This window comes from Cricetulus griseus, chromosome 2 (genome assembly GCF_003668045.3).
Source record: "Cricetulus griseus strain 17A/GY chromosome 2, alternate assembly CriGri-PICRH-1.0, whole genome shotgun sequence".
Taxonomy (NCBI): Eukaryota; Metazoa; Chordata; class Mammalia; order Rodentia; family Cricetidae; genus Cricetulus; species Cricetulus griseus.
In genome coordinates this window covers 385896714-385908663 of record NC_048595.1, presented here as the reverse complement: position 1 = coordinate 385908663, position 11950 = coordinate 385896714, and the positions used below count along the sequence as shown (strand labels likewise).

At 52.7% G+C, this 11950-nt stretch overlaps 1 protein-coding gene across 2 annotated transcripts; it reads left to right on the top strand.

Annotated features, from left to right (window-relative positions):
• The first annotated feature begins 4615 nt into the window (after window positions 1–4615).
• Window positions 4616–11102, top strand: Mapk11 (mitogen-activated protein kinase 11). Of its 2 annotated transcripts, XM_027396242.2 has the most exons (12): window positions 4616–4731; window positions 7322–7451; window positions 7626–7684; window positions 7777–7888; window positions 7982–8011; window positions 8097–8144; window positions 8235–8349; window positions 8702–8773; window positions 8930–9009; window positions 9710–9788; window positions 9863–10036; window positions 10371–11102. In XM_027396242.2, exons 1-12 carry the CDS (start codon window positions 4616–4618, stop codon window positions 10448–10450), a joined length of 1095 nt encoding a protein of 364 aa, XP_027252043.1. In that variant the 3' UTR covers window positions 10451–11102. The 2 variants fall into 2 exon arrangements, with proteins under 2 accessions (XP_027252043.1, XP_035295091.1); XM_035439200.1 differs by lacking the exon at window positions 7982–8011.
• The last annotated feature ends 848 nt before the right edge of the window (window positions 11103–11950 follow it).

The following is an 11950-nucleotide window of genomic DNA, read 5'->3' as shown; positions in this document are numbered from 1 at the left end:
AATTCACAACAGAAATCACTTATTTGGGAGCTTGCTTACAGTTTCAGAGGGTTAGTTAGTGCCTGACCATCATGGAGGGGAGCATGGTGGCAGGTAGGCATAGCACCGGAGCAGTAACTGAGGGCTCACGCACATCTGTTCAGAAAGTTGCAGGCAGAGACAGACAGACTGCAACTGACTTGGGCATTTGAAACCTCAAAGCCTGCCTTCACCCCCACCCCCTGTGAGACAGCCTCCTCTACCAAGGCCACACCTCTTAATCCTAAACAGTCCTCCAACTGGGACCAAGCATTCAAACATTTTCTCATTCAGACCACTACAATGGGAAAGAGGATTTCTCCTAATCCCAGGCGCAGGGCAGAGACCTAGACAGTACCCTAGTGCTCGTGTGAGATATGCACACACAGTAAGAACCTCATCAATTCCACAAGGTTTTTTTGTTGTTGGTTAGCTTTTTGGTTTTTGGAAAGAGTATCAATGTATAACCCTGGCTGGCCTGGAACTTTCTTTGTAGACCAGAAGTGGCCTTGAACTCAGATGTGCCTGCCTGTTTCTGAGGTTAATGGTGTGTGCCACCACACCCAGCTCCACAAGCACTTCTGCTGTGGGTACTGAATGAGACAGAAGCTGGACAAATGGGTCTGCCCTTGGGGAGCCTCCCATGCTCTCCAGATACCTACTCAAGACAGTGTTCCATAACAGGAAGTGAAGTGGTCCAGTTTGATTCTGGCTGGATCTAAATGCTGTCCATGGATCCCACCCATCCTTCTGAACTAGTCCCAGAATGCACTGGCACATCCTATGTCTGGGGAGTCCTGATGGGGACTCCCAAGAAGGAGTATGAGGCCAACAACCAATATCCCCCAACAACCCTCTGAAGAGATGCTTCTACTGTGATTCAACACAAGGCTCTCCCGAAGAGATGGCTGGCCCAGAAGTCCAACTAAGTATAACTAAGTCACCAGGGGTGAAGGGGTCATGTTTTGGAATGCTGAGCTGGGATAAAATAACTGGGAACCTTGAGACCTGGCTTCCAGAATGGACCCCTAAGACCATCTTCTCACTGGACAGAAGCATACAAACTGCTGAGCTTTGGGGTGGGTATCAATCCCAACAGTTTCCAGGTGGAGGGTCCATCCTTACTCCTCACATTTCTCCAAGGGTAGACAGATGTATACAGAGATTCGGGGCTTGCCCTGCTCTAGAATAAAACCCGGGCCTCTGTAATGGAGTGCTTAGGGATAGGAGGGGCATGAGACCAGCTTTGAGTTGTAGCAGCATCACCAACAAACCCAGGGATGACCCATCTTTGTATATGTCTTCATTTTCTTTCCATTGTACTAGAGACAGAGGCGGAGGATGAGAAAGGACTGTGGTAGGCAACCTTTAGTGCTGCCCCTAAATCAGTGCCTTCCAGATTTATCTTTTACAAAATGCATTCTGACCCACTGTCGGAATCTGGGATCTGAGTGGACAAGCTAACCACTGGGGAACTATCACAGCTGTCTAATTGAAAAAGGGGACTTGAGCATAGGCAGCAACAGAAGATGGGATTGAATTTAGGGGTGGCACTAAATCATAGAGGAGGATAGAGACAGGGTCCTGGACTTTTTCTGTTGCAGCCCCCTCATCACCCTCCGGTACCCCCACACATCTATCTACCTGCTATTGTAATGCTACCTTGTAGTTGCTATCCTCACTACCAGCTTAAACTCAGATGGCCACTCCCTATAGTGTTTGATCCCACACAATCCTCAGAAGGCACCTGGTACCTGTGGGTGGGCATGCCAGGTGGAGAGGGTGTTCAGAGCAGTTTACTGAGGATGAGAGAATCACAACTGTATGAGAGCTAAACCTGGCTAGACCTAACTCCTGGCTAACAGTAGTCCACTCTGACCCTTTCCAGGGTCAGACTTAGCAGGGAAGCAGTTAGGAAAATTGATCTGAGACTCTCCTGGGTAGGTGGCTACTAGCTTCCCAAGTCTTCATCCTGCCCCCTTCCCCACTTCTCCAGTTGAGCCAAACTGGGCATCCTTGGGAATGTGGAGGAAACAAGGAAGGTTACCCTGGTAACTGCCTGGCCCTGCCCTGCGGCAGTACAGACAAAGGCCACTACCCTCCCCCCTGGCTACTGTGCAGTCAAGGTTCCCAACCCCCCACCATCACCCTGGCTCAGTTCCCCCCTCCTCTGCCTTTAGCTGAAGCTCCATTAACTTTGCACAAAACCTCAACCCACCCCTGGGAAAGGTGCTTTCTGAGCTTTTATTGTCCTGAGCAGTGGGGGCTGGGGCCACCCTCAGGTTCTCTGGCTAGGCTCCAGGATTGAGAATGGCTCCCAGAGGGGAATTGATGCCAAGGATGGCCTAGGGCTTGGGCAAAGTCTTGCGAGAGGGGCTAGAGACTGAGGCTTGGAGCTATTTTCTTGGTCACTTGGTGTGCCTCACTAATTCATGGTATTTGTTTTGCTTTTTTTTTTTTTTTTTTTTTTTTTTTTTGAGACAGGGTTTCTCTATGTAGCTTTGGAGCCTGTCCTGGAACTTGCTCTGCTGTAGACCAGGGTGGATACTTCTATTAGCCTGGTACTTCATTGGCTTGTTTTAGTTTAGTTGGCAATTTTTGTTTTGCTTTGTTTCTTCACAGGGTTTCTCTGTGTAGTCCTGGCTGTCCTGAAACTCACTCTGTAGATCAGGCTGGCCTCCAACTCACAGAGGTCTACTTGCCTCTGCTTCCCGAGTGCTGGGATTAAAGGCGTGCACCACAACTGCCCAGCTTGGTTAATTTTTAATTTATATTTTACATTATATTGGTATTATTTTTATTTATTTTAGTTTTTCAAGACAGGGTTTCTCTGTGTTGCTCTAGCTATCCTGGAACTGGCTTTGTAGATCAGGGTAGCCTTGAACTCACAGAGATCCACCTGCCTCTCTCCCCCCAGTGTTGGGGTTAAAAATGTATGCCACCATACTTGGCTTTTCTTTTTCTTTTTGCCTTGAGACAGGGTCTCACTTTGAAGCTCAGGTGGCTTTGAATTCTCTATGTAGCTCAGAAAGGCCTTAAACTTGTTATGGTCCTCCAGATCAGCTTCCTGAGCATTTGAATTAGAGATGGAAGCCTCCACATTAAGTCCATGTTCACTTTCTTTATTGGGGACAAGGCTGGTTGTGTGTGTGTGTGTGAGAGTGAGAGAGAGAGAGAGAGAGAGAGAGAGAGAGAGGAGAGAGAGAAAGAGAGAGAGAGAGGGAAGAGGGGGGAGGTCTCTCATATATAGTGCTCACTGTTCTGGAACTCACAATGTTGACCAATCTGGCTTTAAACTCACAGAGATCCATCTGCCTTTGCCTCCTGAGTACTAGGATTAAAGGTGTGTACCATGACACCTGGCTCCATGTTCACCTTTAAGTGTGAATAAAAGTAGGGTCTAGAGCAGTGTTTCTCAACCTTCCTAACCCTTTCATAGAGTTTCTCATGTTACGGTGGCCCCCACCCATAAAATTATTTTCATTACTACTCCATAACTGTAATCTTGCTGTTAGGAATCTGTGTTTTCTGATGGTCTTGGGAGACCCCTAAGGGTTTGAGACCCACATGTTGAGAACTGCTGTCCTAGAGTGACACATACTAGTGAGGCCTTACTGCACATGGGAGTATCCACCTTGGACACCAGGAAAAGGGAGTTTTCTAGACTTGGTGACAAACTGAACTTCGCCTGCCTGGGTGGTAGACCTGCTGGGCCGCCTTGTGCTAGTGGCCTGAGAAAGTCAGGGCTGGGTGCGTTTCACAGGCGTCAGTGAGGTGAGTGCTTCATAAGAAGGAAAATTACCCAATATCAAAAAGAATCCATTTGGGGACCAAACCCTGTGGCCTCAACCATGGTGCTGCTGCTGTCCCTGGTCCTGACTGGCCGTCGGGCGCTCACCTCTTCCAGGAACTTCTAGACCCAGGTTGGGGCAAGATGTGGGGTAGATATCGTCTCCTGAAGGCTCTGTCACCAAGGTAAAGTCTGTCAGGAGGTGAACCACTAATGCCCAACGGAGGCGTCTTTCTCGCCCAGACCACAACGCGCCTCCCAGAGTGGGGCCCTGGGTTAGCGCCATGGCGCTGGTTTTTAATCTAGAGCCTTTAATTTTTAACGTGGCTAGGTTTTTTTTTGTTCTGAATGTATTCTCACCATGTGCTCTAGCTCTCTTTTGACAATTTTCCCTCATTTTTGAGGAAGGAGCCTGGACTGGGACCTGGGGAAGGGCAGGGGGAGCGCGTGGCATGCAGAAGGTGAATGTAGGAAACAAGCCAGAGGTCCGCTCGTCATCCCCACGGGAGGGAAGACGGCTTTCTCCTTTGTCGCCGTCATCCAGGGGCAGGAAGCCGCGCGTCTGTCTCCGGGAAATCTCCTGCACCCCCTTGTACTCCCCACCCCTCCCTCCGCTTCCCGCCCCCGGTCGCCAGGCTGGGGAAATCCGCCGGGCCTCGGCCCCGCCCCGCCGCCCCGCCCTGCTGCGCCGCAGCCCCCCAACCCCCACCCCGCTTTGCTCAGCGGTGCTCACGCCTGCTGGGCGTGGGGCGCGGGCCGGGTGCTGCGCGGGACTCCGGGGCGCTCGCTCCAGCTGCCGCTGCGGATATGTCGGGTCCGCGCACAGGATTCTACCGGCAGGAGCTGAACAAAACAGTATGGGAGGTGCCGCAGCGGCTGCAGGGCCTACGCCCGGTGGGGTCCGGCGCCTACGGCTCGGTCTGGTAGGGGCCAGCAAGGATCTGGTGGGAGCTGGGCGGGAAAGTGTGCGCGACCCTCCAGCGCGACGTGGGGTTCCCGGCGTGGGGAGGGGCCTCGCCCTGCCTCCGCCCCCGGCCGGCACGCTTCTTAAGAATGAATGGGGGGGGAGGGGACACGGAGGAAACTTTCCTACTGGATTCCACTGGTTGGAAGGGAGGGGCTCCTCTAACGTACCCCCATCTTCGATCCCTTGTTTCTCCCAGTAAGGCGGAATCCCGCGGCGTCACAGCTGGCTGGCGGGAGAGCAAGACTCTGGGGTCGCTAAATGGAACTGCCATCCTGGTTATTTGGGGCAGAGTCTAAGTAGCTTGCAGGGTCTAACCTGCCCCCAGACTTGCGTGTTTGAAAAGGGGGCCCCCAGCGCCGTGAGGAGACCTCTCCTCTTCGGAAGGCATCAAGCTCTGCCATGGATCCTACCCCCTCTTCCAGTATCCTAGGAGTCTCAGACAACGGCTTGAGCAAAATCAGACACCTATCTTGTCTACACCCTACCCCAGTTTATCCAACAAAGGATCTCAGAATACAGCTCCACACCTAGGGCTCGGGGATCGGGGTAGAGTGCCTGGTGGTTGAAACCAGCTAACTCCCAGGCACTCGGAACTAGAGAATGGGTGCAGATAGTCCATGTTGATAGGCTGGTCAAGGGCTAACACCCCAGCCCTGGGGATGGGGGTTGAGACTCAAATCTTGGATCTTGTAATGACATCTGTCTGTCATCAGAAGCCTGTGTCAAATCCCTCACAGCAGGGCTCTGATGAAATCGTATAGACTCAACCCAGAGGAAACCAGTCCTGCTTTTACAGGGCCCAGAGTGAGCTTGGTCACGGGATTGTGCCCCATGCCTTAGCCTATAATCACAGCACTCTGAGATGGATAAGCTTGTTCTCCTGATGATATTTGCTCCTTATCTCCTTCTTGCTTCTCTTTCTCTTAGGGTGTACTCCCGTCCACATTGAGTAGAGACAGGATACCCCCCCAATACCCAAGGAACAGGAGACAGGAAAAAAGACAGGCTGTGTCTGGGATGCTCACAGCAAGTAGAGGGGGATGAGGTTACACAAAATCCCATTAAAAAAAAAACAAACAAACAAACAATACTTTAGAGGAAGGGAGGAAAGGGGCAGGGAACAGACAGGGTGGAGAGAAATGTGGGGCATATGCCTTGCAGGGGGCTTGGACATTGACTAAGATGAAATTGTTCAGGGTTGAACATCTAGGAGTTGCTGGGAGATAGCCAACTTTCCCAAGTGAGGCCGAGGTCAGTCTCCACTGATCTGTGACCCTGGGCTTGTTCAATTGCACTCCTGAGGTTGGTGCTAGGATGCCAACTCCTTGTAACTTGATTGTTGAGATGCAGTGGAGCAACAGGGCCTGCTGATTTAGTGGCCACTCCCTTCATGCCTCTCTGCAGGAGCTGTTTAGACACTCTGCTTATCACGGGGAACTGGCTTCTCTGCCTTACTTTCTAGTCCCATGAACATCCTTGCCTTCCCTGGCCCAGTGGGGATGGGTGGTACCCTGTCTCCACTAACTGTAGGGAAGGGTGCACCCCTGAGATGAGGAGACTCAATAGGGAGAGACTGTGGCTAGCTGGACTCCTTCAGTGGATTCATAACTGCCCCAGTCTTGACAGCAGTGGGACCAGAACTTGGGGAAAAGCCCTATGACCACAGCTCATGATCATGATGGGCTAGGTCCCACCAATAGAGGGCATGTCCACATGCCTTTAGTCCCAGCACTCAGGAGGTAGAGGCCAACGGATCTCTGTGAGTTCGAGGCCAGCCTTGTCTATAGAGAGTGCCAGAACAGCCAGGGCTATACAGAGATACCTTGTCTCCAAAAACCAAAACCAAACAAACAAAAAGGGTACAGAGGTGGAGGGTCCTCCAGTCTCTGGGGGGTGGTAGTGGGCCAGAGAGCCCCCCCAACCCACAGGGGATGAGCATATCCTACCACCCAGTTACTCAGTTATAAATTGTGTGGGGTTTTTTGTTTTTGTTTTGAAAGTGTTTCACCATCTAGTCTTGACCTCATCTCAGTTCTCTTGCTTCAGTCTCCCAAGAGCTGGGATTACAGGCATGAACCACCATGTCCAGCTTCAATTATAAATTAGGATGCAATAAACACCTCTTCCTTCCTCAATCTGATGTGCGGAGGCGTGGGGGTGTGGTTCCCATGGCTTTCTAGGCAAGCCTCCCTTGTTCACTGGGTCCGTGAGGAAGGAGGAGGCCTGCTTGCTGAGGGAGTGTTTGTGGGCATAGTGTGTTGTCCATGCAACAGCCTCCTTGTGAGTGGAGGCTTAGGTTTCTCAAGAAGAAAAGATTAAAAACAAAACAACAACAAAAAAAACCTCTACCAGAGAACGATCAGTCTACTCAAGGGGGTCACCTAAGGGAGGTCCAAGAGGGGCGGCGTGAAGACAGCGCGGAGCGAGCAGGCAGGGACAGGCCTCCTAGGTCCAGGAGCCAGCAGCGGAGGCTTGCTCCTGTACTCCGGTGCAGGGTGGACTCTGGGCCAGGCGCTCGCTCATCGCCTCACTCGCCCACCTTGCAGCTCAGCCTACGACGCGCGTCTGCGCCAGAAGGTGGCTGTGAAGAAGCTGTCTCGCCCTTTCCAATCGCTGATCCATGCAAGGAGGACCTACCGGGAGCTGCGCCTACTCAAACACCTGAAGCACGAGAACGTGAGAGAGCGGGCCAGTGTTGTAGGGATTGAACAACCGACACCGCCCGGTGGGGGCGGGAGCGAAGTGGGTGGGGTGGGGCCTTTGGAGGGTACGCCTCCACATAGGCGGGGCCCAGACCAGTGGGGCGTTGCCTACAGCTGTGCTGTGGTCCTTCCTCGGTTCCCTGCCCAGATCATAGGGCTTCTGGACGTCTTCACGCCGGCCACATCCATCGAGGATTTCAGCGAAGTGTGAGCGGCCCGGGCATGCGTGGTGATGGCCTTGGGAGCTTAGTCGGGGAGGGTGTAGTGAGACACTCTCTTAACTCCTGATCCTGGCGCAGGTACCTGGTGACCACCCTGATGGGCGCTGACCTGAATAACATCGTCAAGTGTCAGGCACTGAGCGATGAGCATGTTCAGTTCCTTGTCTACCAGCTGCTACGTGGGCTGAAGGTGGGGCGCATGGGCTCTGGGGTTGCCTCGACAGCGCTGGGTTGGGCAGAAAGGGATGGAGCCTGAACTCACCCGGTGTGCCCTCCCCTGCAGTATATCCACTCGGCAGGCATCATCCACCGGGTAGGTGCAGCTGTGGGCGAGGGTGAGGGTCAGTCACTCTGCCTAGGCTCATGGCTGCCTCACTCACACCCGGTCCACCCTGCAGGACCTGAAGCCCAGCAATGTAGCGGTGAATGAAGACTGCGAGCTTAGGGTAAGGATGTTGGTGGGGGTGTGTGAGCAGCGGGGATGCACAGAGAAGTAGGTTGCACAAAGAAGTTGCATAACACTTATGGTACTCCAGATCCTGGACTTTGGGCTAGCGCGCCAAGCTGATGAGGAGATGACTGGATATGTGGCCACACGTTGGTACCGGGCGCCAGAGATCATGCTGAACTGGATGCACTACAACCAGACAGGTACCATAGACCCTCAACAGTGGTCTTGTACTGTAAGGGTGGGCAGGCAGTGCTCACAACAAGGTTTAGGGAAGGTGACAAATCGGTGGGGGTAGAAAGAAGGACTAAAAGGGAGAAGAGCATGCCTGGAGCTCTGAGTGAGGGGCAAGGGCTTGGTGGGACTAGCTTTTAGAAAGGCTTCTAGCTTGGCCGGTATCCTCAGACCTCTTCTCAGGGTAGGGTATAGAGTAAGGGCTCTACTGGTCTCGTAGGTCCTGGATATGACCGAGGGTCACTGGGCAGGCTTCCTCCAGCACCACAGGAAGGATTTGGACTGGCAGGCTGAAAGTGTCTCCTTATTCTCCCCCAACAGTGGACATCTGGTCTGTGGGCTGCATCATGGCTGAGCTGATTCAAGGAAAGGCCCTCTTTCCTGGAAACGACTGTATCCTTGGAGAGCAGGGTCAAGCTGGGGTCCCAGTCTACAGGGTAGGGGTGGTTTCTGGACCTTTTTAAAAGTCTTACTTCTTATGCCATGTCAGGTGGGGCTCCCTGTCCTGAACCACCCAGGTCCACATCAAGTGTTTCCTAAGCTAGATAGACATTGACCAGCTGAAGCGAATCATGGAGGTGGTTGGCACACCCAGCCCCGAGGTTCTGGAAAAGATATCATCGGAGCATGTAAGTTAGTAGCCATCCATCCATCCATCCATCCATCCATCCATCCATCCCTTCATCCATCCATCCATCTGTTGGTTCTGCTGACCAAGTACAGGTCATGTTGGGGAGGGGTTGGGGTGCAGATAAATGGGCATTGTATGGGGGACATGGACAGAGTGGGATAGGGCTTGTGCTAGAAACCCAACCCCTTCAGGGGGAAGCAGGTGAACCAGAAGGACATTTCCAGGTAGGAGAGACAGTGAAGACAAAGCTACCAACACTGACAAACTCCTCTGGCTACAGACGGTGGAGGCAGGTGAGGGGAGAGAAAGCTCTGACTATTTGGCTTTTGCAGGCATTATCAGAAGCCAAGTGGAGGTCTCGAGTCCCCAGACTTTTTTGTTGTTTTTGTTTTGTTTTTGGAGACAGGCTTTCTCTGTGTAGCCCCAGGAGTCCTGGAACTTGCTCTGTAGACCAGGCTGGCCTTGAACTCAGAGATCCACCTGCCTCTGTCTCCTGAGTACTGGGATTAAAGGCATGGGCCACCACTGCCCAGCTAGGGAGCCCCCAGACTTTGAGAGCAAGACTCTGGCTTGCTGGGGCACCTGCCAGGCCTGTTGGAATGAATGCATCAGGGCCGTCTCCTGAAGCCTTCTGCCCAGTCTAGGGCTATGGGAATAGAGGGTAATTAGCCCTCCAAACCCTTCTTATGTGTCTCCAGGCCCGGACATACATACAGTCTCTGCCCCCCATGCCCCAGAAGGACCTCAGCAGTGTCTTCCATGGAGCCAACCCTCTGGGTGAGGACTGGTACTGGGTCTTGGCTGGGCTTCAGATCCAAGACTGGATGTGGTGCTAACCCTCACTCCTGTAGCTGTAGACCTCCTTGGAAGGATGCTGGTGCTAGACAGTGACCAAAGGGTCAGTGCAGCTGAAGCCTTGGCCCATGCATACTTCAGCCAGTACCATGACCCTGATGATGAGCCAGAGGCTGAGCCCTATGATGAAAGTGTTGAGGCCAAGGAGCGCACACTAGAGGAGTGGAAGGGTGAGCACAGGGCAGGGGGCAGGGGAGAGGGAGAAGTGCCCAGGAAGTCTGTGAGCTGCATTTTCTCAGAGCAAGATTTTACCTGTTTCATGCAAGAAACTCCCCAGAAATTATCCCCAAGTGGCCTGGGAGGGGGAAACAACATGCCTGTACTCCAGAGTGAGACATGTAAAGGTGTGTGTATGTGTATGGTGTGTATGTCAGAGGCTTGGAGGGCAGTGTGGGGCGGGCTCTGGTTTTCAGCTTAGGGAGTGGTAGATGTGGGCTGGGAAGCAGATGCCACACATGCAGATGGGCAACAGCACAATCTTACCCCTTCTTTTCATTCCTCTAGAGCTAACTTACCAGGAAGTCCTTAGCTTCAAGCCCCTGGAGCCATCCCAGCTACCTGGTACCCATGAGATTGAACAGTGAGGCATTGCCCGAGGGGAGGCTTGAGCCTGTCCCCTTTCCTCAGCTCTCCAGTTTTTTTCTCAAAAGGTGCCTCTCAGGCAGCCCTGACACTTAACCTGGGACTCCTTGACGTGAGAGAACTCTACACATATACACACACGAAGGCACGAATGTGTACATATGCCTGCCATTATGTGTTGGAGCCTGGGCAGTAGTGTTTCTGGGCCTACCTTGATCCACCCAGGTTCTCCTTGGGACCTCAGTGTGTGGAATCTGAGTGTGTCCTTGTCTGAATCACTTCTGCTCTTGAGAACTATCTGGATTGGGAAGAAGACAAACAGGCCATGGCCCCTGGAGACTCTGGGGGTGGGGTGGGAGTCACAGTGGTTGGAGCAGCTCAACCTGGAAGTGTGTGGCTGAAAGCTGAGGCAGGGCCAGTGCCCCCATCCAACTGAGTGGAGTTAGTTTCCCCTGGTGGTGTCAAGGCAGAGACCATCACCAGATATCTAATCCGAAAAGCTGGCTGCAGCTTTGTTTGCCTGTGACATGTGGGCAAATGGGCATGAATGTATATTGCTGGTATACACATCAGAGAACATGCAGGCATGTACTGATGTGTACGAGCACGTAAGGGTCAGCAGCCATTTCTGGTAGGGCACCTAAGATGGAGACACTCTTGCCTCCCCTCCCCCAAGTTCCTGTTGCCTAATGGGTCTTGAGACCCAGCGTGAAATAGACTACTTCTCTGAGAGGTGCCAAGATCCATTCGTCTGAGAAAAAACCAGGACTTTCTGCTAGGGTGTAGGGCTGCTGCAGGATCCTGAGGCACAAGGACACAACGCCAGCTGGGAATCTGGTGAAGTAGGGGGGGTCTAATCTCAAGGATTCTAAGTGGACAGCACCCATGGATGTGAACTTGGACATTCTTGCCCCTGAACCTTGATTCAAAGCTGACAAATATCTGCCCACATTCTACCTCCACCTACCCTTGTATAGCTACCACAGCTGGCATGCTGTGGTCAGTGAGTCATCCCTTATCTCCCCTTTCCCCAGAGAGGAGCTGACCAAGAAACTTTTGAGGTAGGACCCTGTTTGAAGACATGTTGGGGGTGTGGCTCCCCCCTGAAGAGATGATTATCTCTTTCTATCGGGGATCAGGGGACTCTGGATGTCAAGTGCCTGCACCAAGGGTGCACAATAAAGGGGTTTTCCTCTTGCTCTTGTGTGAAAGGCTCCAGACCCCATTGCTTTTGCTGCTCCTGCTGCCTGGGGCGGGGTTAGGGGTGGATCTCTGTGCATGGTCCACTTCCAGCTGGTCCCATAGACTTGGCATTTGTTGCACCCCCTTGATCACTCAGTGAGAGCAGTGGCCATTTCTGGTACCATCGTATCTCCTCTGTAGAGGGGTCAAGAACCTAGGAGGCCAGTGCTGGATAAGACCCAAAGGTTGCAGGGGAAAAATGGTGTGATAGCCATCCCACATTGGTCCCTACTGTTTTATGTGCATTGGGATCAGCAGGT